Source organism: Lynx rufus, unplaced genomic scaffold (assembly GCF_022079265.1).
Source record: "Lynx rufus isolate CCGP_SWC_20201006 ecotype Redwood Valley unplaced genomic scaffold, mLynRuf1.p SCAF_27, whole genome shotgun sequence".
Classification (NCBI taxonomy): Eukaryota; Metazoa; Chordata; class Mammalia; order Carnivora; family Felidae; genus Lynx; species Lynx rufus.
Window position 1 is genome coordinate 15,427,579 of NW_025814842.1, and position 27,902 is coordinate 15,455,480.

General features: G+C 38.1%; 1 protein-coding gene across 4 annotated transcripts in view; it reads right to left on the reverse strand.

The window, feature by feature from the left end:
* The window catches only part of RABGEF1 (RAB guanine nucleotide exchange factor 1), a 62,558-nt gene that overhangs the window by 29,224 nt on the left and 5,432 nt on the right, over nt 1-27,902 (reverse strand). For 2 of the 4 annotated variants that reach the window (XM_047089143.1, XM_047089142.1), the window contains exons 2-3: nt 13,376-13,564; nt 9,825-9,991 (exon numbers count right to left, since the gene is read on the reverse strand). In XM_047089143.1, coding sequence (XP_046945099.1) covers nt 9,825-9,991; nt 13,376-13,554 — 346 coding nt within the window. In that variant the 5' untranslated portion in view covers nt 13,555-13,564. Of the gene's footprint in view, nt 1-9,824; nt 9,992-13,375; nt 13,565-24,542; nt 24,558-27,902 lie in introns of those variants that run through there. The other 2 variants (XM_047089141.1, XM_047089140.1) reach the window with 2 other exon arrangements.

A 27,902-nucleotide genomic window follows, 5' to 3' on the forward strand; every position in this document is an offset into this window, starting at 1 on the left:
CCTCCTGATATTCAACTGCTAATCTAATAACTGTAAGGAATTAAATTACTCATATCCCCACAGTTCCCTTTTATACATAAAAAGAAAGATCATTAGGAAGAGAAAGTATCTTCTGAAGATACTGAAATCAACTTATTACCTGCTTACTCAGAGTAACTTCCTATCATCTTATGTTTTGAACCTTAGTACCTGAGATATATTTCAATAAAGAAGTTGCAGTAAAGTTTTCAGATAATAGAAGACTGGATTATTCAAGTGAGACAAACACATGTAGACTACCTAAAAGAATATACTATTAACTATGGTGAAGTAAAGATTCTACCTCTCTTTTATTATCACATAGCTGGTGATCAAACCAATGAGGTACTTAAATTGTTTGACTTGTGTTCAAAGTAAGGGTGAAAACACCCTTTCTCCTCCCAACAGTACTATTAAGTAGTTAACAGAACAAAGTTGCACATTATAGTTATCTTTTCAAATCAAGTATTTGCATATCTTTCAGATTATCAGGTGCTTCCTAATTATGATTCGAACTATAGAAGCCCTAAAATCACATTAAAATAAAATAAAAAAAAAAAAGCACACAAAAACCCCACTATATCTATGGGTAAAAATACTATCAGTCAAAAGTCAACCAACAGATGGAAAAAATGCTTGTAAGCTTTATCACAGACAAAGGGCTACTCTCCCTAATGTAAAGTAACTCCTATAAAGAAGAAAGAAAAATAACAGTTCAACAGGAAAAGGTAAGAAATCCTAACATTGCACAGAAAGGAAACCTAAATGTATTTTAAACAAAGGAAACATGCTCAGTCTCACTCGTAACAAATATGCAAATCGAAACTACTATGAGATGCCATTTTAAAAATTAACAAACAGACACAAATCTGATGTTGATGAGGGTATGGGGTAAAAAGGCATTCTCATCTGTGGAGGTGGGAATGTAAAATGATACAACTGCAATGAAATGCAATTTGGCAATAATCATCAAAATTAAAAATACATTTATCCTATGACCCAATAATTCCATTTCTCAGAAATTTTCTGATATAACCACACATGTACAAAATGAAATATATACAAGGGTATTCATTTTAGGACTACTTATAACAGCAAGACTAAAAATGGCACAATGCACACCACTAAGTAACTAAATAAATTGTGGTTTAATCCATAAAAGGGAATACTATGTAGTTTTAAAATAAAGTACTTTTTATGTACTAAAAAAAAAAGAGTTCTCAAAACATATTGCTAAAGTGAAAACAAAAAACAAAAAACGACAGTATGTGAATAAGAATACAGAACAGAGTATATATAAAAATATATGTGTTCAGAAATGAAGAAAAGCACCTAAGGATACACAAGAAACCAATGACAAAGGTTGTCTGAATACGGGAGAACAATGGTGGTGATGGCTGGGAACTAGATGGGTGAGGGACCATACACCTTTTATTTTGTAGCCATTTGAATGTACTACTTTTTTTTTTTTTAAGCAAATAAATTAATCAGGTACAATCTAACTTAGAACAAAAACTGGAAGCACCCTTTCTAAACATTTTTACCAATATGGAATACCAAAAGGTGTATTCAACAGTCTGTATGATTAGAAAAAATTCTTTAAGGAGTGCCTGGGTGTCTCAGTAGGTTAAGCACCTGACTCTTGGTTTCGACTCAGGGCATGATCTCATGGTTCATGAGTTCGAGCCCTGAATTGGGCTCTGCGCTGTCAGTGTGATGCCTGCTTGGGATTCTCTCTCCCCCTCTCTCTCTCTGCCCCTCCCCCGCATGCACATGTGTGCTCTCTCTCAAAATAAATAAATAAAAACTTTAAAAAGAAAAAAGCAATAAAAAGTTCTTTAACACTTAGCTTAATCCTTCACTCAATCTGATAATTCCACTTCTGGTCATGATGGGATAACAGGGGTTGGGTTCACCCTACTCCCTTAACAACTAGAAAATCAGACAAAATACACGAAATAATGCTTTTCAGACACTGGACAACAGGTGGATGGGAGGGTAACCCCTGAGAGAAGCAGACAAATATGGTAAGTCTTACAAGTACCCCAGCTCGCTGCACAGAGAGTTTTTAGGCCATGGCAACTCAAACAGAGCCTAGCAGACCTGCTGAATTTGGGAAACAGCATTTAGAGCTGAGGGAGGCCAAAGTCGCTAGAAATTGCATGGCAAAATACAGAGAGGATGGGGCTGCAGAGAAAAAATTCCAGGTAACTGCAGAGGGATTCCTGTGAGTCTTTGAGGGAGTACTGCATGTATATGTGAGAAAGTACTCAAGACTGCATAAAGAAACAGGCAGAACAATCCCCAGAGCACACACGACTGGGAATAATTCACTTCCAAACAGCCAGGAGGAACAAAGAACATCAGCAATGGCAAATATCAAAAAACAATTTCTCATTAAAGTAAAATTTCTTTAAAAGATCATTAACTGGAGCCACCTGGGTGGCTCAGTTGGTCAAGTGACCCATTCTTGATTTCGATTCAGGTCGTGATCTCATGGTTCACGCGAAAGGGCTCCGTGGTGGGGTCTGCACTGACAGTGTGGAGCCTGATTGGGATTCTCTCTCCCCTCTCTCTACCCCTCCCCTGCGTGTGTACTCTCTCATACATACATACGTACATACATAAATAAATGAATGAATGTATGTCTTCCTAGCAAGGTTCCTGAAAAACTTAACTATCCTACAATCCAACAATTACATTACTAGGTATTTACCCAAAGAATACAAAAATACTAATTCAAAGGGATACATGCATCCTAATTTTTATAGCAGCATTATCTACAATAGCTAAATTATGGAAACAGGCCAAGTCTCCATCAACTGATGAATGGATAAAAAAGATACACACACACATATACATATATACATACATACACACAATGGAATATTACACAGCCACAAAACAGAATGAAATCTTGCCATCTACAATGACAAAGATGGAGCTAGAGAATATCATGCTAAGTAAAATAAGTCAGTCAGGGAAAGAAAATACCATACGATTTTATTCATATGTGGAATTTAAAAAACAAAACAAATGAGCAAAGGGAAAAAAGAGAGAGAGAGAGGCAAACCAAGAAACAGACTCTTAATTATAGAGGACACACTAATGGTTAGCAGGGGGGATGTGGGGGATGGGATGGGTTAAATAGGTGATGGGATTAAGAAGTGCACTTGTCGTGATGAGCACCAGGTGTTGTATGGGAGTATTGAATCACTATATTGTACATCGGAAACCAATATTATTGTACTGTATGTTATCTAACTGGAGTTTAAATAAAAACTAAAAACAATAATAAAAAAAAGTCTTCCTAGCAGAATAACATATGCTTTTGAATTATATTGGCGATATTTACAGCTCTTTCAAGAATTTTCCATATTGCAGACACTGTGCTTTACTATATATTCTCATTAGTCCTTAAAAATTTAGATTCCTGAAACCATATGAAATAATAATATCTACCATTTTAAGCCACATACACACTGAGGTTAGAGAAGTTAAGTCACTTATATGCCTCAAGTCACACAAGTAGAGGAAAAGCTGAAATCTGAGGCCAGATCTGCTTAATTTCCAAGCCCAGGTTCTTTACAACCACACTATAACGTCCCTACTATTATTACAGTGTCTATTCCTTTTTAAGCAAATCATTGAGTAGCAATTCAGTATCTACTACATAAAGCTGCCTGCAAAGGCAGATCACACTAAATCCAGTTAAGTCTTTGATATATAAAGTAAACTGTAAAAGCAAAATCTTCACTAAATTTGTTTGAAGAATAGGTATGAAAGAGTAAAGACAATCTGAATATGCCAGTTATCAAAAAAGGACATGATCATGTAGTAAAGATGATTAACACCATTTCTAGGACGAAAGACATTTTATATCTCAATGTTAAAAATTTTACTGAAAAATCCCATGTTTCTCAGATTATTAAAAAAAAAAAATCAATAGAGGCAACTCAGCAGAATATTATAGGAACCAGAGGAGCCAACTCTGCGATTAGAGGTTTGAAACTTTCAGTCCCACCCACCCCCTGACTTCTTTCAAAATGCAGAGGGGATGGACATTTTTGATCACCAACAGCCAACGATTTAATCAACCATGCCTATGAAATGAAGTTGCCATAAAAATTCCTGAAGGATTAGGTCTGGGGAGTTTCCACATTGGTGAACACAACGAGGTGCTGGCTGTATGGCACACCCAGAGAGGGCATGGCAGCTTGGTGCCTGCTCCCCTATACCCTGCCCTATGCAACTCTTCCATTTGGCTAGCCCTGTGTTGTAGTCTTTGTAATACATCATAAGCATTAATGAAGTGTTTTCCTGAGTTCTGTGAGTCATTCTAACAAATTGTCAAATCTGAGAAGAGGCCTGTGGGAATCCCCAACTTTTAGATGGCTGGTCAGGAGTATGGGTGCCCAACTCATGGGGGCTGCAGCTGGCCTCTTAGGGTGGAGATAGTCTTGTGGAACTGAGCCCTTAACCTGTGGGTTTTGTGCTGACTCTGGGTAGTGTCAGAAAAAGGACTGAATTGTTGGGACACCCAGTTGGTGCCAAAGAATAAAAGACACTAAATATGCGATAATGGGGAAACAATTTCTCATAATAATCCTTATCATGAAAATCAGAAAACAGGCACGATTATAAAATCAGTTCTAAATTCAACTTGGGGAATCATTACTTCAGTTTCATCTAAGTGCCAAACAGGCCCTCATGATTAAAGTAGCAATTTATTAGTGATCTTTCAGATGATGTAATCAACACTATGCTTCTATTTAACTAGCATCTGGGACATCTTGGGACAGCACTGAATGCTGGAGGATTATAGTTTTATTTTTAACTTATTTTGAAATAACCTCAAATTTACAGAAAAGCTGCCAGATTGTTACAAATAATTTCTTTATACCTTTAACTCAGATTCATGAAATTGTAACCTTTTGCTACATCTCTATTATTTTTTCTAAATTTTCAGGTGGATTGTATATAGCATGCTCTGTATCTCTTTTTTTTTAATATATGAAATTTATTGTCAAATTGGTTTCCATACAACACCAAGTGCTGATCCAAAAAGATGCCCTCTTCAATACCCATCACTCACCCTCCCCTCCCTCCCACCCCCCATGCTCTTTATCTCTTAATATGAGCGTTTCCTAACAAGGATATGCTTTTACACAACTATAGTACAGTTACTAAAAAAAAGTGTGTGGGTTTTTTTCTTACATAGGATCCAATGGAGGGTCACATCTTCGTTTGGCGGTCACGCATAGTCTCCCTTTAACCTCTAAGGGCTCCCAGCCTTCCTTTGTTTTTGTAATATTGACAATTTTAAAGAATAAAAAGGCAAGTCATTTTATTGAATGCCCCTCAGTTTGGGTTTCTCTCTCCTTTCCTCATGACTGGATTCAGGTTATAAATTTCAGCTTAAGTATTAACATAATTCATGGTATGTTCTTCTCAAAGGATATCTGGAGGCACATAAGGTCCATTTCCCATCATTACATAGTTGCCATTTCTCTATTTGTAATTAATAAATTAGCTGTGGGACTTAATTTGAGATTATGCTCATAATTTGTTCCTCAGAAAACTTCTCTCACCTCAGATTTAACATTCACTGGTGAAATCTGCCTGAATCAATTCTTAGTATGATGACTGCAAAATGGTGATTTCTTATCTCCATCTCTCCTTCCACATTTATTAGTCAACATTCTATGGTAAAAAAGAGTTATCTCTTCTCTTTTATTTAGTCATTTATCTATTTTATTAGTTGAAAGGACTAGTGGATTACTTTATTCAGGTATACTCCATTTATTGTCCTTACTTAATACTCAAATTTGACCAGTGGAAATCCACAGAAGATGGCTGCTGGGTCTTTTACATGTCCCCAAATTTTGGGCGGCCCCCCTGCTCCAGCTCCAGAATCAGTCTTTTCTCCAAGGAACCCTCAAGTTCACTTTAGTGAAGATTAATATTTAGAATCTAAGGTCTGGGTGGAAAAATTGGTATGTTTCTGTTCTAAAAATGGAAAAGATATTCTTCCTATGAGCACTGCCTTTAGATTAGTTTGTGAAAGACGTGCACAAGATTCTACTCAGGGCAACAACCTCTAGTTGAGCTCTCCAAAAAAAGGACTTTTAAAATGTGTGAGCAAGTATTTCAACTTGGCCAACCAACTATGATTTATTGTGTAAGCTATAATATAGCTCACTCAATCTTACTTTAGAGATTTTAAAACTCTAAATAAACTTTCTGAGTCTTTACAGTCAAGCTATTCCATTAACTTTCTCTGAAGGGCAACCCAACTCTTAACAGGATATTAAATATTCTTCAAACTCCTTAGAAGGCTATATTTATGTTCTGTTTACAACCAACCTTCCTTGGTTTAAGAGCTTTCTTTCATGCCACCAATGGAAGCAAGAAAAATATCAAGAGCAAAGGCATTGTGTATTAATGAAGTGAAATAAAGAATACAGAACACAAAAGGTCTATTTTAGTAGAGACTCAATAAATTAAAACCACATTTAGTAATAGGCTAACCTTATCCACATGCAAAGCCCAAATAATCAGTCTGAAATGCAAAGTTCATCTGGCAAAGTTATGTAAGCAGTCTGTGAAACAGAAGATCAAACAGGATCTTCTTTTGTAATACATACACATTAATCTTTTTTCAATACTTTGAGGTCTTTATCCCCATATGCTTTCTACAGACCAGAAACAACTAAAGATTAAAAATCTAAGGTAAGAATCTATCATGTGAAAAGAAGCTAAGAAGTATACTGGCTAAATATTTTTTTTAAATAAAATAACTTGGGATTGTTTCTTTTAAAGTACAAATCATCAGGGTGCCTGGATGGCTCAGTCGGCTAAGCGTCTGAACTCTTGATTTTGGCTCAGGTCATGATCTCACGGTTCATGAGTTCGAGCCCCTCATCGGGCTGTGCACTTTCAGTGCAGATTCTCTCTCTCCCTCTCTGTTCCTCCCCAACTTGTGTTCTCTCTTGCAAAATAAATAAACTTAAAAAAAAATAATAAAGTACAAATCTTCTTTCATAAAATAATGCACATTTTACACACTCTTAGGATACAATTTTTTTTAAAGTGTCAAGGAGAGTCACTGAATGTGTAGGACTATTAAGTTCTTCAGTAACAGAAACCTCATTAAATATCTATCCGTAGCTATACATACAGATGTAGATATACATGCACATACATATACTAGAGGTCAAGGGATATAATGGGAAAAAAAATGGAACCAGGAGACTTGAGTTCTCATATATCAACATATTACAGGACCTTGAGTAAGCTGGGCTAATATTTTATGGGCTTTCATACTGTCTGTCATTTGTAAAATGAGGCAGTTAGAGCCAATGGCTTTAGAACTTCTTTACTATTTCATCTGCTGTCATAGTTTACCATTTCACTCTATATCATAAATTCATAAGGTTAATGAGACTTTCCCAAAGCAAAAAACAAAATTTAAGCTAAATAGGAATGAATGGTTTTGATCAATACCCTTGAGCTCCTTACTAGTAGAGATTACTCAATCAGAAAAAGTGTGTATTTTTTTTTCTTTTTTAATGTTTATTTATTTCTGAAACAGAGAGAGACAGAGAATGAGAGGGGAGGGGCAGAGAGAGAGGGAGACAGAATGTGAAGCAGGCTCCAGGCTCTGAGCTGTCAGCACAGAGCCTGACACAGGGCTCGAACTCACAAACCGTGAGATCATGACCTGAGCCAAAGTCAGCCGCTCAACCGACTGAACCACCCAGGTGCCCCAAACAATGTGTATTTTCAACTAGCTAACATTTATTGGAGACTTAGTGTGTCAGGCACTGTGCTGAACTCTTTTAATTGGATCAGCTTCTTTAATTCTGAAGACGTGCCTATAATAGGTATTACTGTCCCTCAGAATAGACAGAGCTTAAAGAAATTAGCTTGCTCAAGGTCACAACAGCTAGTAAATCACAAAGCTGAAACGCAAAAAAGGGTGACTCCAAAGTTTATGCTCTTAACCACCATACTATACTACCTCCTAATAAATAAAGCATGAGTCAAATACGTTCTTCATTTAATCTCTAATAGGTCCTGATTATTCCCATTCTAATTACAATAGAGAAAATTGCTATAGTGACAGCCGACCAAGAAACAATTTCAAATTAATCATGTGAACAGAAAGACTATTTAAAGATTTGCTTTTATTAAAGAGAAGTGCTGTGTTTTTGGTAATAAGCAACCTTTCCTTCTTTTTAAAAAAAATGTTTAATGTTTCTTTATTTTGGGGGCAGGGGGAGGCAGAGAGGGAGGGAGACAGAGAATCCAAAGCAGGCTCCACACTAAGAGAACAAAGCCCAACGCGGGCTTGAACTCACTAACCATGAGATGACCTGAGCCAAAGTCAGATGCTCAACGACTAAGCTACCCAGGCACCCCAGCAACCTTTTCTTTTAATAAAACAAACAACGCCATTAAATCTGAAAGACAAGCAAAGTTCTTTTTTTTTTTTTTTAAGTTTATTTATTTATTTTGAGAGAGACAGAGACAGCACAGAAGGGGCAGAGAGGGAGAGAAAGAGAATCCCAAGCAGGCTCCGCACCGTCAGTGCAGAGCCCAGACTGGGGCTCGAACACATGAACTGTGAGATTGTGACCTGAGCCAAAGTCTGAGGCTTAACCGACTAAGCCACCCAGGCACTCAAGGCCAGCAAAGATCTTTTTAAAAAAAATTTTTTTTTCAACGTTTATTTATTTTTGGGACAGAGAGAGACAGAGCATGAACGGGGGAGGGGCAGAGAGAGAGGGAGACACAGAATCGGAAACAGGCTCCAGGCTCTGAGCCATCAGCCCAGAGCCCGACGCGGGGCTCGAACCCACGGACCGTGAGATCGTGACCTGGCTGAAGTCGGACACTTAACCGACTGCGCCACCCAGGCGCCCCAAAGATCTTAAGGTGTGATATTATTACTCATTTCCCTGCCTTTAGGCAGACAAAAAAACCTCCTGACAATTACCCCAGATGGCAGGGTTTGTCCAAGAGAACATCTCTTCAGATAGCATCAGTCTTGTCTCCATCACCATTTCAAATTTACTGCATAACTCTGATTACCAACATAAAGGTTCAAAGACAAAGCTGACCACAGACATTCTTTCTTGCTTCCAGTTAGGCTACTTCAACTAGCCTGTCTGCTGACTGGTAGAACATGTGTAACTTTAGCAACAATCCTTTTGCGGGGTATACAGCATTTTAAGAAGCGGATGAAAAAGATAATGTACATACAAATCATGCACCAGAAAATGCCTTCTATGGGTTACTTTCACCCCTCCAAGCGCCTAAAGCAAACCTTCTCCTTTATATTCTCTATATATTTCTTCAAGATGCAAGCTGTCTCTCAAACTCTCAGAAAACCTCTTTCTTAGATGAATTTAAGCCTAGAAATAGTCAGTTCTGACAAGATATGGTTAAGTAAGGATATTACCCAAAGCAGAATAAGCCAGAATCCAAAAATTAAAGGCATAAAAAATAAAACATCCAAAAAGATAGCCATTTGGATGGGAATAAATTTTACAAACAAAACTACCCATTTCAATTTTCTTCATTCCTCCTATAGAGTAATAAACAGGTTTCTCTAACACACAATGTCCTCCAACCAAAGAGATTTTTGGTTTCATATATTGTGTGACCCTTAAACCCAATTTTGGTTTCAAATATGGGTTGATGTCCACTGAACAACTTACAGAAATTAAAAAGCAGAGCCCACATGCACTGTGGGTCTACTCTGTATCTCATCTGAGCACAGAAGGAAAAGGGAAAATTACCCTTCTTTGATCCAACCCTGGATGAAGCACTGAAGAATTTCTTCACTGTGGTAACCTTGCGGGTCTTCTCATTGGTTTTTTTTTCTTCAAACTTGGAAAATGTGAGGGATTGGGCCCCCTGGCTGCTCTGACTGCTGGCAAAGGCCTCTTCCTCCTCCCGCTGAAGTCTGCAATTCAAGAGAGATTAAGAATGAGCCAGACATCCTCCAAGTTTTCCTTGTATCTGAAGCTATTACTCAATGAATTGCAGGGAGATCTTGAATTTTTAGAAATGGAGGCTAAACATATCAAATAGGTCTGAAGTGCCTGAATGAAACTATCCCACACACTCCTAGACTTCAAAAGGAACCTTCTCCATAGATCATATTCATTTAACAATATACTAAGGTTACATAAAAGGAACTCTAGTCCTTTTCCCTAACAAGCTCAAGGTTGAAAAGGAAAAAGATAAGTATATAATGTGATAGTTCCTACAGTAGAGAGTAAAACCTAATTGCTATGAGAACATAGGAAAGAACAACTTAATCTGCTGGAGGAGACAAAGAAGGTTTTACAGTGGTGCTATTTACACCGGTCTTAAGAGGTGAATAGGGTTCCACTGAGTGAAAGGGCATTCCAGGAAGAGGGAACTACAAATGTGAAGGCATATGGTTTCCTTTGCAGATCAAGATCAGCGTAGTCACCGGTGTGACCAGGTGGTTAAGAAACCTTGACTACTGAGCCCATTATAATCCTAGATTTTATCATGTAGTGGGGAACCAAGAAAAACTGTAAATCCAATAAATGACCATCATCAGATCTGTACTTTAAAAAAAATAATGCAGGTTGCTATGTGATAACTTGAGGGGCAATAATTAAGAATATATTATACAAAGATTTAAGTGAGAAAATATAGATCTGGAAACTAAGAAAGGATGAAATTCAAGAAACTTCTTTGAGCTGGAATAAATTCTATTTATTGGTCACATAAGTGGTGTAAAGGAGAAATTAAGAATGACTCCCAAAGAAACGGGAACCCTCTTGCACTGTTGGTGGGAATGCAAATTGGTGCAGCCGCTCTGGAAAACAGTGTGGAGGTTCCTCAAAAAATTAAAAATAGACCTACCCTATGACCCAGCAATAGCACTGCTAGGAATTTACCCAAGGGATACAGGAATACTGATGCATAGGGCCACTTGTACCCCAATGTTTATAGCAGCACTCTCAACAATAGCCAAATGATGGAAAGAGCCTAAATGTCCATCAACTGATGAATGGATAAAGAAATTGTGGTTTATATACACAATGGAGTACTACGTGGCAATGAGAAAGAATGAAATATGGCCCTTTATAGCAACATGGATGGAACTGGAGAGTGTGATGCTAAGTGAAATAAGCCATACAGAGAAAGACAGATACCATATGGTTTCACTCTTATGTGGATCCTGAGAAACTTAACAGAAACCCATGGGGGAGGGGAAGGAAAAAAAAAAAAAAGAGGTTAGAGTGGAAGACAGCCAAAGCTTAAGAGACTCTTAAAAACTGAGAACAAACTGAGGGTTGATGGGGGGTGGGAGGGAGGGGAGGGTGGGTGATGGGTATTGAGGAGGGCACCTTTTGGGATGAGCACTGAGTGTTGTATGGAAACCAATTTGACAATAAACTCCATATATTGAAAAAAAAAAAAAGAATGACTCCCAATATTTTTTAGCTAACTGAATAAAATAGTGATGTCATTAACTGATACAGAAGAAGGGTAGGAGGAAATGTTGGGATTGAGTAAATAAAAGAAATAAATTTGACCTTGGACCAGGTCCAACGTATTTGAGGTATTTATAATAAATCTAAAGAGCTATCTATAGAACAATGGTTCTATATGTTGAGCCCAGCAGCATCACCTGGGAACTTGCTAGAAATGCAAATTCCCAGACCTCACTCCCACCCTACTAAAGTCAGAGACTCCAAAATGAGGTCCAGTGATCCCTGTTTTGATAAGTGATTCTCATCCTTGTTCAAATTTGAGAAGGAGTGCTGTAATAAGACTCAAGCAAGGTCATAAACGGAAGCAGAAAAAAATAGCCATGAAGTCATAGGTAGAAGTGTTAGTCTGAGAATGGAATAAGGACACACCTCTCTCCGAGACAAAATAGAAGTCAGCATCAAGATAGGAGTACATTTTGCTGTGGAGAGGGGAGAAAGCTGCTTTCTTCATGAAACAGGATCAGCTACTGAGATGTTCAGGAGTGCAGTGGGAAATCTGAGCACATACTTAATGTTCTATGTCTATATTTTCTCTTTTGGACCATAGAGTTACTGAAAGCAGTGAGTATGCACTATAATTCTCCAAGTTCACCACAGATGCTAGAAAAGTAGTCACTCAACAAATATGGATGATTAGGTATTAAAAAACTAGCAAAAGATGTCAGAGTTCAGTCTGACGTTCTTTTATGGAGAAGTTTTACTGTTTCTAGGATGTTTTGGCAAGAGATTAACATCATTCATGGCATTTTATTCATCTCTATACTCACCAGCCATTCCATCTTTTAGTTTTTATCATAATCATATTTCTGGATAATATAAACTACTTTGGACTAACAAACCTCATTTTTTTTTTTAATTTTTTTTTTTCAATGTTTATTTATTTTTGGGACAGAGAGAGACAGAGCATGAACGGGGGAGGGGCAGAGAGAGAGGGAGACACAGAATCGGAAACAGGCTCCAGGTTCTGAGCCATCAGCCCAGAGCCTGACGCGGGGCTCGAACTCACGCACCGCGAGATCGTGACCTGGCTGAAGTCGGACGCTTAACCGACTGCGCCACCCAGGCGCCCCAACAAACCTCATTTTTAAGAAACAGTTAAATTTCCAAAATGCACATGCTCTATATACAAATCAAAAAAGTTTTTACTATTATGTGTTTATCACCATGGCAGGAGCTATGCTGGATGTATTTTAAGAATGAAAAAACTGAGGGGCGTCTGGGTGGCTCAGTCTGTTGGGCGTCCGACTTCGTCTCAGGTCATGATCTCACAGTCTGTGAGTTTGAGCCCCGCATCGGGCTCTGTGCTGACAGCTCAGAGCCTGAAGCCTGCTTCAGATTCTGTGTCTCCCTCTCTCTCTGCCCTTCCCCTGCTCATACTCTGTCTCTGACTCAAGAATAAACAAAAATATTTAAAAAAAAAAATTAAAAAAAAAAGAATGAAAAAAATGATGCCTGATGAGAGCCATGTGCTTGGTACATCAGCTAGACTACTGCATTTAATGTTCACCATGAAATCTGTGTATCTCCATTCTTCTTCTCTGAGAAGTCTATTTTATCTATCTAAAAGAACTCAGTCTAACACACTCTAAACACAAAATAGTTAAATAATTACAAGACAAAGATAAAATGAAGAAATCAGTGAAAGCTATTCATTAAATGTTGACTGAGAAGAAGAAGAGAAAAAATTCACTTCTAATACTAAGCTGACTTGCTGATAGCTCACAACAGGGGAGAAAAATGGATTTTGACAATGACTGAGCTATATCTCTAACTGTATCGCTGTTAAACCACCCCTAGGTAAGTCCTTTTACCGCTCTGCCAGTTCCCAATCCTCCTGAATCTGCTTCTGCCTGGCTTTGTGGTACTCTTCCCTCCAGCACTTGGAGCAGAAACCCTGCCAAGCAGGGTTGCCATAGTAACCACATCCTTTCTTGCATAGGAGCTCCGACTGATCCACGTGAATTCCACGGCGTTCAGACTTCAGGCTCATCTTCTTTCTGCTAATCAAGTATAAACAAGAAAGTGTTGTTGCACTATCATTCTTCTATCAGCACAGGAATTGAGAACAAAAATATGAGGGAGTCCATAATCTTCAAGCTATTAGGGAGGGAAGGAAGGCTGTGAGGGAGGGAAAGAGTTTAAATACAGCAAGTTCCTGGGACACAAGGCTGCCTCAATTAGTAGAGCATGCAACTCTTGATCTTGGGTTTATGGGCTTGAACCCCACACTGGGTGCAGAGATTATTTAAAATAAAAATCTTAAAAAAAAAAAATAAAGCAAACAAGTTCTTGACACAGTCATACAAAAGAAAACATTTCTTATTTCCCTCTCAATAATACATAGAACACTTTAAGAAAGAACTAATATTGGATTAAAGGCCTAAATGTGACACTTGAAACTATAAAACACCTAGAAGAAACCAGAGGGAAAAAACTTCATGACATTGGATTTGATAATAGTTTCTTGGCTATGACACCAAAAACAGCACAAGCCACAAAAGGAAAACCAGACAAATGTGACTGTATCAAACCTAAAATGTTCTGCATGGAAAACAGCCCACAGAGTGAGAAGGCAACCTGTATGGAATGAGAGAAAATATTTGCAAGCCATGTATCTGCTAAGGGATTAATATTCAGAATATATAAAGAATTCCTATAGCTCAACAACAACAAAAACAAATAATCTAATGAAAAATTAGCAAAGGACTTGAATAGATAATTCTCCAAGGAAGATATACAAATATCCAACTAACATGTGAAAAGATGCTCAACATCACTAATCAGGGAAATGCACATCGAAACCACAATGAGATACTACTTCACATCCAGTAGGATGGCTATGATGAAAAAAAAAAAGTCAGATAATAACAAGTGTTAGCAAGGATGTTGAGAACGCTCATATAGGGCTGCCTGGAATGTAAAACAGTGCAGTTGCTTTTGGAAACAGTCTGACAGCTCCTCAAGCAATTAAACAGAGAGTTACCATATGACCCAGCAATTCCACTCCAAGGTATGTGTGTGTGTGTGTGTGTGTGTGTGTATACACACACACACAAGAGATGAAAACATATGTCCACACAGAAACTTGTACACAAGTGTTTAAAACATTATCCATAATAGCCAAAAGGGGATGAATGATAAAGAAATTGCAGTATATCGATACAATGGAGTATTTGACCATAAAAAGGAATTAAATACTGATACATGTCACAACACAATCAACCTTGAAAACGTTTTGCTAAGTGAAAGAATCCAGTCATAAAAGGCCACGTATTATATAATCCCCTTCATATGAATGTTCAGTATGGGGAAATCTACAGAGACAGAAAATAGATTACAGTTGCTTAGGACTAAGGGGGAGAGGGTGGGAATAAAGGAGACAGCTGAAGAGTATGAGGTTTCTTTTTGAGAGGATGAAAATGTTCTCAAGTTGGATGTCATGATGGTTGCCACTGAACTGTTTAAACTTTAAATGGGTGAATTCCATGGTATGTGAATTATACTTCAATAAAGTTGTTTTTAAAATAACATATCTTGGAGATATTGCAGGTTGAGGCCCAGACCACACAATAACGCAAATGTCACAATAAAGTGAGTCAAATAAATTTTTTGGTTTCCCAGTGCATGTATAAGTTAGGTTTACACTATACTGTAGTCCATTTAGTGTTCAATTCTAAAAATTAAAAATGCAAATTTGACACTGAGATAAGGTTACAGGTAAATTAGAATATACCAGTTTTATGGATTGGAGAGGAAGTGTGAAAAACACCAAAGAAACAAAGTCCTAGAAATTGAAGTAGGAGCAATGTTTTTATCAGAGTTTTAGCTATAACAAAGTATAAAACTGTAGGATTTAAGCTTTATGTGGTAAATAACATGGCATTCATATGTAAAATGTTCAGTATCTGAGTGGTAGTTTTACTGACGTATAGTTATTTTAATTGTAGACTTAAAATTGCTGCATTTTATGTACTTAAAGTAATTCTTAACATAAAAAATAATAAAAATTAAAATTAAAAATGCTTTATTGCTAAAAAAAATGCTTTATTGCCAAAAAATGCGAACTGCCATCTGAGGTTTCAGTGAATTGTAATCACTGATCATAGATACCATAACAAATAATAATGAAAACGTTCGAAATATTGCCAGAATTACCAGATTTTGTGACACAGAAACACGGAAGTGAGCAAATGCTGTTGGCAAAATGGCGCGGACAGATTTGCTCAATGCAGGGTTGCCACACAAACCTTCAATTTGTGAAAAAATGTGGTATCTGTGAAGCTCAATAAAGCAAAGTGCAATAAAGCAAGGTATGCCTGTAAAACTCAACAGAGGAGGGCAGGATGGAAGTCACGGAGATTCAATATTGGCTTTGAAGGTGGAGCGACTATAAGCCAAGGAATGTGGGTGGCTTCTAGAAGCTGAGAATGACCTCAGTCCTATAACCAAAATGAACTAAATTCTGCCAGCATGAGTATGTCTGGAAGCAGATTTTCCCCACAGCCTCTAGAAAAGAGCCCAGGCTGGCTGACTCCTTTATTTTGACCTCTTGAGATCCTTAACAGAGTACGAGTACCCAGCTGAGCCAGGCAGGACTTCTGCTTTACAGAATTTGGGGATAATAAATGGGTATTGTTTTAAGCTGCTAAATTTGTGGCGATCTGTTATGGCAACAACAGAAAACTAACAGGCCTCTTTTCCACATCTCTTTTTGGGAGCCTTTGCACATGTGTTCTAATGCTGCCCAGGGCTGTGTGCCCTGCTGTTCACATGGTGATTATTCTCTCCTACTGTAGGTCTTAGCTTTCACATCGCACTGTCAGGAAGACCTTCCCTGGTTACTCTATCTAAAGTAGTACCTCCCCCAAATCCCCAACTCTCACCTCCACGCTGGCATTATTTCTCTATATCCTACCTATATTGAACAAGGCGGGGTAAGGAAAGAGTTAACCAAGCAGGCCTGAGTTGCTCAAAAATCGTGCACATTCTCAGAAGGGCCTGCTTGTGTACTGGCTCATGGTCAGCTTCTGGGAATGGAAGTCTTTATGTCTTTATGTCATGAGTGTCATTATGTTTTGTATGCTTGGAGCTTTGAACCACACTTTAGACAGTCTGCGCAAATAGTGTGATGTATGGTGAACACCTGCTTTCATTCTGGGGGGTCTGGAGTTGCATTAACTGTGGTCATACTGTGAAGGCACTTGTGCTTATGTGACCAAACTTCAATAAAAACCCTGAAATTCAAGGCATAAGTGAGTTTCCTTAACAGAAAATACCTCACACGCGTTGCTACAATTTGTTGCTGGGGGATCAAATGCACCACTGGGAGAAGACTCATGAGAAGACTCAGGCCTGGTATCCTCCAAACTCTGCTCAGTGCACTGTTTTCCTTTATTGGTCCTGTTTTGTATCCACTCACCTGGCTATAAAACATCACCAGGAGAACAGGAGTTCTATGAATCCCATCAAATTACCAAACTTGGGGGGAGTGCTGGGGACTAGTGACATAGGGTATGATTATAAAGGGGTGGCAGGAGGGAGCTCTTAGTGGTTACAGAATAGTCCCGTATCTTGACTGTGACACAAAACTGCTATACACACACACATGACAGATGTCAATTTCTTGGTTCTGAGAGTATACTATAGTTATGTAAAATGTAGCCTTTGGGGAAAACTGGGCAAAGAGTACATAGGGCCTCTCTGTATTATCTTTGCAACTTCCTGTTACTCTGTCATTTCGAATTAGAGAGGTTTAAAAAATTCCACTTAAATTTTAAATGACAACACGTATGACTGAACCACTGTATATGAGACAGTTAAACAGTGATAACTCAGGTTATTTCTAAATATGGAAAACAAAGAGAGCAAGTGAACTGCCAGAAGTGCATGCCATGATTTGAAAGGGTTAGGGTTAGGGTTAGGGTTAGGAGAGGTGATGACAGCTCTGTTTCAGTGGGGCAAAGCAGGTACAGTCAACACACCTACATTAGACATCAGAGACATATAAACAGCATATCCCCTTCAGTTAGGGAGAAACATACGGGGATCAACCGCCTGAGACTCCATTCTGTCTTTCCTGCACAGAAAGACCTCTCTCTCCCTAATCAGTGGAGCCATAATCCAGAGGCAAGCTGCCACCACCACTGCACCGAAGAGGAAGGCCAGAGGGACATATCCAGATCCTGTTTGAGCACTGCACTCAAATAAGCAGGCTTTTATTGAGCAACCTGGGCATAAAAAATGCAGAATTCAATTGGCCCACTACATTAGAGAAGACAGAGTAAAAATGATCTCTACTGCTGAGACAATGGAGAGCCCTGTGAGTTCTGCCCCCAGGCTAGTATTCAATCTGGATTGAGGTACACTAAAAAAAAGGACAGAGGAGTACAAATCCCAGAGTTAGGTGTGTTCTTCCTTAAGACTCTGCATAAAGCCAGATTGATCTCATAAAATCAGCAAAAACAAAAAAACATTTTGTGGATCTGAGTAGCTTCCCACTATTTTCCTTATGAGAGTCCTACTTCCTGTTCTTGGGTTCAGTGCTATGTTCTCATAGTTCGTTCCTCTAGGCCGCAATTTACAAGAAACTTCCAATCAACTCTACTAAAATGATACACTGCCCTTTGACCTCAGTTAAGAAATAAAACTAATAGCTAAGCTTTTTTCCTGAAATTTGATTTTCTCCACTTATGGAAGTATAAGATGCTTACTCTATAAAACCTGATATATATAGACAAGTAGAAAATAAAGTAGAAAGAAAGTCAAAACATCACCCAGAGACATTCACTATATTCTTGTAGTGCTTTCTCTACTCATCACTCAGTTATTTAACAAATAATTATACACTGATTTACACTCTATGACAGGCACTTTACAAAAGTAAAAGTAAAGTTTCAGTCATTTTGGCACCTGCTATGTAGTATGGGAAATATAACTATATATCTAGAAGGCCTGAAAGAAGAATTTAAAACACTATGAACAATGAGGAAATAATTAATTTTAGAATTACAAAATCACATAAAAATTTGTATTTATGTAAAACAAGCTAAATATGTGTAAATGAAATCTATGGAACTCTTAAAATAGTCTAACAATAACAAGTTTGTAAATATAAAAAGATCCCATTCACAATAGTATCAAAATGTAAAACCACCCAGGAAACACTTTAATGGTAAAATTACGTGATTTACAATAAATATTGAGAACTAAAAAAAGCTAAAGTAGCTGGTAAGGTAAGGCATACCAATTTTTACTGAGTAAATTAAATATATAAATGGCAAATGTTTAAAACATTTCAAGTTTACTACAAATGACAATAAAATCTCAAAAGACTTTTTTTAAAGTTTATTTTATTTAATTATTTTGGGAGAGAGAGAGTGTGCAAGCACACAGGGGAGGGGCAGAGAGAGCGGTAGAGAGAATCCCAAGCAGGCTCTGCACTGTCAGCACAGAGCCCTATGCGGGGCTCCAACTCATGAACCATGAGATCATGACCTGGGCCAAAATCAAGAGTCAGACACTCAACTGACTTAATCGCACCTTACGAAACTTTTAAAGGACTAAGGGCTATTTAAGCTTAAAAACTGAAGCAAATTTTTAAAAAGAAAAAGATTCAAATACACAAATTTAAACTTCTATCTAGTTTTTAAAAGGCCCACTTAGAAAATGGAAAGGCAAGGGCACCTGGGTGGCTCAGTCTGTTAAGCGTCCAACTCTTGATTTTAGCTTAGGTCATGGCCTCACAGTTCTTGAGATTGAGCCCGACACTGGGCTCTGTGCTGACAGTGCAGAGCCTGCTTGCGATTCTCTTTTCCTTCTCTCTCTCTCTCTCTCAAGATAAATATTTAAAAAAAGAAAATAGGCAAATATTTTAAGAAAATAGGACAATGAAGTATTTTATCATATTTAAAATTATATGAATAAAAAGAAACTGTAAATCTCTGATATGCAGGATAAGGATACGAGTAGACCAATCACAAAACATGAAAAGCTTCTGAGAAACAGAATGTCAAAGGGCTTCTGCATTTTATTTTTATTAAAGTTTATTCATTTTTGAGAAAGAGAGACAGAGACAGAGACAGAGAGAATCCCAAGCAGGCTCCACGTTCAGCATGGAGCCTGATGTGGGGCTTGATCCCACACCGTGAGGTTGAAATCAAGAGTTTAATGCTCAACCAACTGAGCCACCCAGGAGCCTGTGAAGATTTCTGCATTTAAAATTTTGATATATACTACCAAAGTGGCTTCACAAAATGACTGTGTCTATCTACATTCCCACCTATTGTGTATTAGAGAATCTACTTTCCTGGAAACTCATAAATAAATACTATATTACTAATCTTTATTTTGTCCATCTGAAAGGCAAAAAAATAAATCATTTCTTGTTTTAATATGCACTTCCTAAACCATGTTTAATATTTACTGGTCATTAGCATACCTTCTTTGAAAAATTTAACCATTTGTGTTTTTTGCTCATTTTTCTGTGTCATCTTTTCTCCTTTATTTTCAGTCGAAGTATAGTTGACATATAATCTTTTTTTTCTCTTTATAAGTGCTCTTTTTATGTCATCTTTTAGTCCGTCACTTTATGTTATGAAGACACCACTGTTTTAATCAAAGAGTTAATATTTCAAATCTATATCCAAGTTTCACTAACTTTCGTATCATTAAATACATTGCTTCCAAAATGAATGTAAATACCACACAGAGAAGCAGTGGCACAGTTCCAATGTTAAATACAACAAAACAAAGCATCCAAACACTAGCCTGCCCAAATAATTCCAAGTGGTAATCAAACCCATGAAATATAATGTAGAGTTTATACTGCTGGAATGAGCAAAGCCGGCAGAGCAGCATTCTTACAGAATGAGTTCTTGACAACAATCTTCTATTGTATTAAGTCGCACCCTCTCCAGATAAGTGAAATTATGATTCCAATCTGAGCATGCCACTGCCCAGGCTAACAACTCAAACTTGCACACCAAATAAACTGGCTGCTCTGGTCTACTTCCTTCTATGCTCCATCCTCTCTTCCATGGCAACAGCCAATTCCCCAAAAGGCGAGTTTACTCGATAAGTAAATGACCAAACATTCTCTGGCTTAACTCTACTCAAACTAGCAACAAACTGCAACACATAACATGCTTTCAGCCACTAACAGCTTTGTTTTTTCTCAAAGTTCTATCTCAGTTTAGCTTTGCCGCAGCCATTTGCTGTGGCTGAGCAAAGTGATACACACACATATATCATAAGAGAAATACAAAAAGCAACTAACTGCCTGGATGGAAAATGCATTTATTCAGATTTATTAGCCAGCACAATGAATTATATATCTGTATTACGTTCTAAGCCTCCGAGAAGTGTCTTGTGTGTAATAAAAATTTAATCCAATTAATCTGCAGAAATTTTCAAAAGCTAAAACCATACTGTCTGTTGTGGGTTAAATTGTGTCCCCAAAAAAGGTTGAATTCAATACTGTGAATGAAACCTGATTTGGAAATAAGCAGATGTAATTACTGATTTAGGGTGGTCCCTAAATCCAATAACTGGTGTCCTTACAAAAAGGCCCTGAAAGACACACAGACATACACACAGAGGCCACATGGCCTCAGAGGCAGAGATCGCAGTGATGTGGCTGCAAGCCAAGGAACTATAAGACAACCAGCCAGCATCTCCAGCCTTCAGAGACAACACGGCCCTGCTGACACCTTGGTTTTAGATTTCTAGTCTTCAGAATGATGAGAGAATAAATTTTTGTTGTTTTAAGCCACCCCATTTGTTTATAGCAGTCCTAGGAAACTATAAAAATCATCCAGTAAGAATTGTAAACTGTAACTGTAAACAAATAATTGAAAGAAATGAGGTTTCCACAAGTTAACATAGAACTATGGGTTCACAGCATCACTTGCTCTTTATCAACTGGAAAATCACATCTCCCTCCCAGTTCATGAGAACAGTCCTGGCTTATGCATGTTGTCCTAGCGAAAAGGCATCCATTTGATTCTCAAAAGTCATCTGCTCTGGATAATAAATTACACTGTCATCTTATTTATGAACAAGCCTAGAAAACCCTCCTGTAGTCCACCTTCAAATTCCATCCTGTTCAAATAGCATCTGACTCCCTTTTGCCCACTGACAGATTAATTCTATCCCTCTGGTTCTTACAGCATTTTATATATACAGCTATTATAATACACTCTATTACAATAACTTGCTTATGTGGCCATTCCACATACACAGACACAGCATAGCACTGTTCTGCCAGGAACAGAGTGAGTAATCCATACATATTTCCTAAATTTATTAAATTATTTATTCAGAAGACCAACAAAGTACCTGCATAGACCATTTTCTTTCACTTCTGTCCCATGTACACTCTCCAGGGCCCATTGCAGGTAAGAGTCGAAAATTAAACAGCAAAATGACTAACTTACAAAGCAGGTGTTCTCAAATTTTAGCATGCATCAGTAGCACATGGAGGACTTGTTAAAGCACAGAGTACTTCCTGGCTCCAGACCCACAGTTTCTGATTCAGGGGGTCAGGGGTAGGGCCAGAGAATCTACATTCCTAAGAAGTTCCCAGGTGATGTGGCTAAGGATTACTCTTGGAGAACCTCTGTGATAAAGTAAGCATAACAATTCTTAAAAGATTAATTTCTTCTCATGATTTCATTACTAGTGGGAGAATTTATTTTCTGAATACGATGGAGTAGCTTGTGGCAGACCAACACTCCTACTGAGAATGAAAAAAGCTAGATACATTTTTTAAATCAATGTTTAAAGGCATCAAAAAACAGATGAAGCAATCACGACTAGAAGCCTCTGGATTCTGGAAAAAGAGACGAATGGTAGAGAAACAAAGTGACATTCTGTGGCCACTTTTTCACCAAGTACGTTTGCTGATTTTGGGGCAAAAGGCTGAGAATCCAGACTACAGACAGAGGAACCACGAGAGCTTTTGGAAGAGATGAAACAAAGGCAAGAATCAAGGAGCCAAAATCCCAGGGAAAGTGGAGAGTCAAAGAGCCAGAAAAATCTAACACAAGGCTGGTTTTTCCCTAAGGACATTTACCAAGTTCTGCAGCTGCACAGAGAGGACTTCAAAACAAAACTGAAACGTCTGAAGATCAAAAGTGGAATTTTCAGGGGAGCCCAGCTGGCTCAGTTGGTAGAGCATGCAACTCTTGATTTGGGGTTGTAAGTTCGAGCCCCACGTTGGGTGTAGAGATTACTTAAAAATAAAATCTTTAAAGAAAAAAAAGAGTGGAATTTTCAGTAATCTCACTGTTCTCAAGAGACAAAGATTACAGCATAGAAACCACCAGGGGAAGAGATGCCTGTGAATTCACTAAACTATCAGTTGGAAGCTCCAGATGGTAGTGGTAAAGGCAAACCAGAAGGAAACCTAGCCTTATCAACCCAGCAACACAATCTCAACCATTAGCTCAATCCCTAAAAGGATTAGATGATAAGTCCCTACTCTACCTGGCTAGCAAAAGGGAGGAGACATTTCCTCTCTAAAACGATAGCACTGAGGTGCCTGGGTGGCTCAGTTGGCTAAGTGACCAGCTCTTGATTTCTGTACCAATGGCACACAGCCTGCTTGGGATGTGCTCTCTCTCTCTCTCTCTCAAAAATAAATAAATAAACTTAAAAAAAAAGAACAGCATCATCTGGAGCTTCATTTTATTCACAACACCCAGCATTTACCTAACTAAAAGCCAAAAAGAAAAAAACAGATGCTCAGATGATCCAGACAATGGAGTTAACAGAAAGACTTTTTATTTTATTTTAATTTTTTAGAGACAGAAAGAAATCCCAGGAGGGGGAGGGGAGAGAGGGAGAGAAGGAGAGAGGGAGACAGGGAGACAGGAAAAGTGGGAGAGAGGGAGAGATGCAGAGACAGAGAGGGAGCAAGGGAGAAGCAGGGCATGAGCTTACCTGATGCAGGACTCAAACTCATGCACCATGAGATCATGACCTGAGCTGAAGCTGGATGTTTAACCAACTGAGCCAACCCAGGCACCCCAAAAGAAAGACTTTTAGGAGCACCTGGGTTGGCTCAGTTGGCTAAGCATCCAACTTCAGTTTAGGTCATGATCTCACTGTTTGTAAGTTCAAGTCCTGCATAGGGCTCTGTGCTGACAGCTCAGAGCCTGGAACCTGTTTCAGATTCTGTCTCTGTCTCTGTCTCTCTCTAGCTCTCCCCCTCCCTGCTCATGCTCTGTCTCTCTCTCTCTCTTTCTCTCTCAAAAAATAAAATAAACAATAAAAAAAAAGAAAGACTTTTAAATAATGATAGCTATTTAAATTCCCTATTTAAAAATATAGGTAAAAAATAAATTTAAAATAGGTGAAAAAAAGAGGGTAAGAACATACTTTAAAAATGAAGAATTTCAGGGGCGCCTGGGTGGCGCAGTCGGTTAAGCGTCCGACTTCAGCCAGGTCATGATCTCACGGTCCGTGAGTTCGAGCCCCGCATCAGGCTCTGGGCTGATGGCTCGGAGCCTGGAGCCTGTTTCCGATTCTGTGTCTCCCTCTCTCTCTGCCCCTCCCCCGTTCATGCTCTGTCTCTCTCTGTCCCAAAAAATAAATAAACGTTGAAAAAAAAAAATTAAAAAAAAAAAAAAAGAAAAAAAAATGAAGAATTTCAACTGAGAATTGTAATCTATAAGAATTGAACTGAAATGCTAGATCTGAAAAGTATAGTAACTAAAATTAAGAATTCAAAAGGTAGATTTAACAACACACCAGGCCTAGCAGATGAGAGGATTAGACACTGGAACCCAAGTCAATAAAATACATCCAAACAGAAGCAGAGAGAAAAACTAATAGGAAACACAGGGGCAGGAGGAGGGCAGTGTAAAGAGAATGAGGAACACTGTGGAAAAGTCTACCAAATATGTAACTGGAGTCCCTCAAAAGAAGAGGAAAGAATGAATAAGACAGAACCAATATTAAAAGCAAGAACCAGGGCACCTGGGTGGCTCAGTCAGTCGACTGTCCAATTCTTGATTTCAGCTCAGGTCATGATCTCATGGGTTCATGAATCAAGCCCCTCGTCGGCTCTGTGATGAGTGTGGAGCCTGCTTAAGATTCTCTCTCCCCCTGAAGATGCCCTTCTCATCTGCTCCCACATTGTGCTCTCTCTCTTTAAAACAAAATTAAAAAAATAAATAAAAGGAAAGAATGAAAATTTCAAAATTGATGAAAAGACAACCCACAAATCCAAGAAATTCTGGGAACCTAAAAGCAGAAAGACACACACACACACACACACACACACACACACACACACACATACACACACAGATATAGCATACTTAAAATGTTGATAATCAAAAACAAAGAGAAACTTTTTAAACTAACCAGTGGGAAAGAAGCACATTGCTTTCATAGGTGCAACAATAAAACTAACAGCTAAATTCTCAAAGAAACCATAAAAGCCATAAGACAACAGAATGACCTCTTAAAAGTGCTGTAAAAAGAAAATGCCCACCTAGAATGTGGTGCTCAGTGACTATTTCCTTTAAAAATAAAGGCAGAATAAGACATTTACAGACAAACAAAAACTGAAACAATTCATTATGGGCCCACTTGCATTAGAAGAAATACCAGAGGGAACTCTTCAAATGGGAAGAAAAATTAGCCTATTCCAAAGAGAAACACAGAAATACATACAGGAAGGGACGAAGAGTAATGGAAACAGTAAATATGTAAGTAAATCCACACAAATACTGATTATATAATGCAACAAAGCAGGAAAACGACAAACTTAGAGTTAGTACCTAAAGTTCTAGCATTACTGGAGAAGCGATAAAAGTTATAATTTGTATAGACTGCAGTAAGTCAAGGGTATATATTACAATTGCTAGTATAGGGGCGCCTGGGTGGCGCAGTCGGTTAAGCGTCCGACTTCAGCCAGGTCACGATCTCGCGGTCCGTGAGTTCAAGCCCCGCGTCAGGCTCTGGGCTGATGGCTCGGAGCCTGGAGCCTGTTTCCGATTCTGTGTCTCCCTCTCTCTCTGCCCCTCGCCCGTTCATGCTCTGTCTCTCTCTGTCCCAAAAATAAATAAACGTTGAAAAAAAAAATTAAAAAAAAAAAAAAAAAACAATTGCTAGTATAATCACAAAAAGAATAGTGAAAGAATGTGTAACTAAGCAATTACTATAGGGAAAATATTAAATAATTAAATAATAAATAATCCAAGAGGGGCGCCTGGGTGGCTCAGTCGGTTGAGCCTCCGACTTTGGCTCAGGTCATGATCTCACTGTTCGTGAGTTCGAGCCCCGCATGGGGCTCTGGGCTGATGGCTCAGAGCCTGGAGCCTGCTTTGGATTCTGTGTCTCCCTTTCTCATCTGCTCCTTCCCTGCTTGCACTCTGTCTCTCTCTCTCTCTCTCTCAAAAATAAATAAGCATTAAAAAAATTTAAAAAAAAATAATCCAAGAGATGGCAAGAAAAAAGGAAAAGGGAACAAAACTGGTGAGTCAAAAAGAAAACTTACCAAAAGATGGCAGATCTAACACGAAATATAGTGACAATCGCATTACATGAAAATGGACTAAATATTCTAATTTAAATACTAAAATAGACTAAAGAAAGAAAACCTAAATTCAACCATCACGATGCTTTCAAGGACAAAATTAAAAAAACAGAAATTATAAGGACGGAAAAATATACAGCATGCAACACTTACCAAAAGAAAGCTAGTAAAGCTATACTGATATACAAAGTGGACTTGAAGGCAAAAAGCACTACTAATGATTAAAAGATAACAGTGCTAATCCACCAAGAAAATTCTAATGTAAGCAAAGTGGTTAGAAATTAGTAATCACTGGGAGCTAAGAAGCATACCCTTACCAACGACCTTGAAGGCCAATGCAAAACAACTGCTGCAACCAACTCTTTTTAGAAAAATCTATGGCAGCTCAAAGGACTACACATTAACATAGAGCATAAATACCAGACTTCTTGGCAATACGATAAAACTCACACAGGGGCACCTGGGTGGCTCAGTCGGTTGAGGACCCAACTTTGGCTCAGGTTGTGATCTCATGAGTTCAAGCCCCACACCAGGCTCGCTGCTGTCAGTGCAGAGCCTGCTTCAGATTCTCTGTCCCCTTCTCTCTTTGCCCCTTCCCCACCTGCGCATGCTCACTCGCACATTCTCTCTCCAAAAAAATGAAAAACAAACCTCATGCATATACCTTATGTGAATTCTGAAAAGCTTAAACTAGTAAACAGTTTTTTTACCACAAAATAAAAGGTAGATAGTTTTACAAACAAACATTAATAAAGATCAGAAGATATTCTGGGGTAATAAAATGTTTACTAGACTGAGTAGTTTGATAAGGTTCATATCTATAAAATTCGTATCTATAAAAACTAGACTTCCTGAAATTAAACCCTCAGAAAAAGGAAAAAACAAAACTTAAAAAAAAAAAAACTCAGATTCTTCTTCTCCAAATATAGCTCAAGTGTTGATTGAAGCATGAAACTGAAATCTTTGCATTATACTTACCTAAATGGCAGACACACCATCATAACAATTAGTGGTTTTGTTTGGGGCTGGAACTGGCTAGGCCTAGAATCCAACCTCCTGATTAGCTTTTCTGTAAGAATCTAAGAACTTTAAACTTCAAAAGATCTCAGCTTATTTCTCAAGCCCTATTTTATTTACATATAAATAAAATAGTAAGTTGAGATTTTTATTTTCTAACTTATTTATTCAATTACTAGACCAAAGTACTAGAAAGACAAAAATTTTCTTCCCTCTCCTCCCTCCCTCTCTCTTTCTTTTTTGGTAGCCCATACAGGGATTGACAAGATCTTCTTCAAAGAAATAGCCTATAACTTCTTATGAGTAACAACAAAAAGTATCTGCAATTTTGTTCTCAAGTATGTCCAAGAACAAAAGTAGGCTCTTTGGAGAAAGTTGTGTCCACATATAGTTGATAGTCAAAGAACATCAGCAGTTAGCACAGGGTATGAAAACACTTTGCCATCTGATTATTCCTCATAAATGATACTTAAGATGTGTCCACCCATGACTACACAACATTTAAAGCCCTAGAGTAATAATAACATCTATATACACTTACCACACCATGAGAACAACTGCAATGGCTAATTAATATAAAGATATAGTCCATCTTGCTAAGTAGAAGCCAAGGATATTACTTCTGGAGACACTAATTATAATGGATTTTAGACATTTTATTTCATCAGCCTACAGTTTTATTTTTTCTTTTCACATTTTTTATTTGCATTCTTCTTATAATATCCTACTCAAAACTGTGGTCACTAGCCCAACTTATTTTTCAGGAACATGTTTAA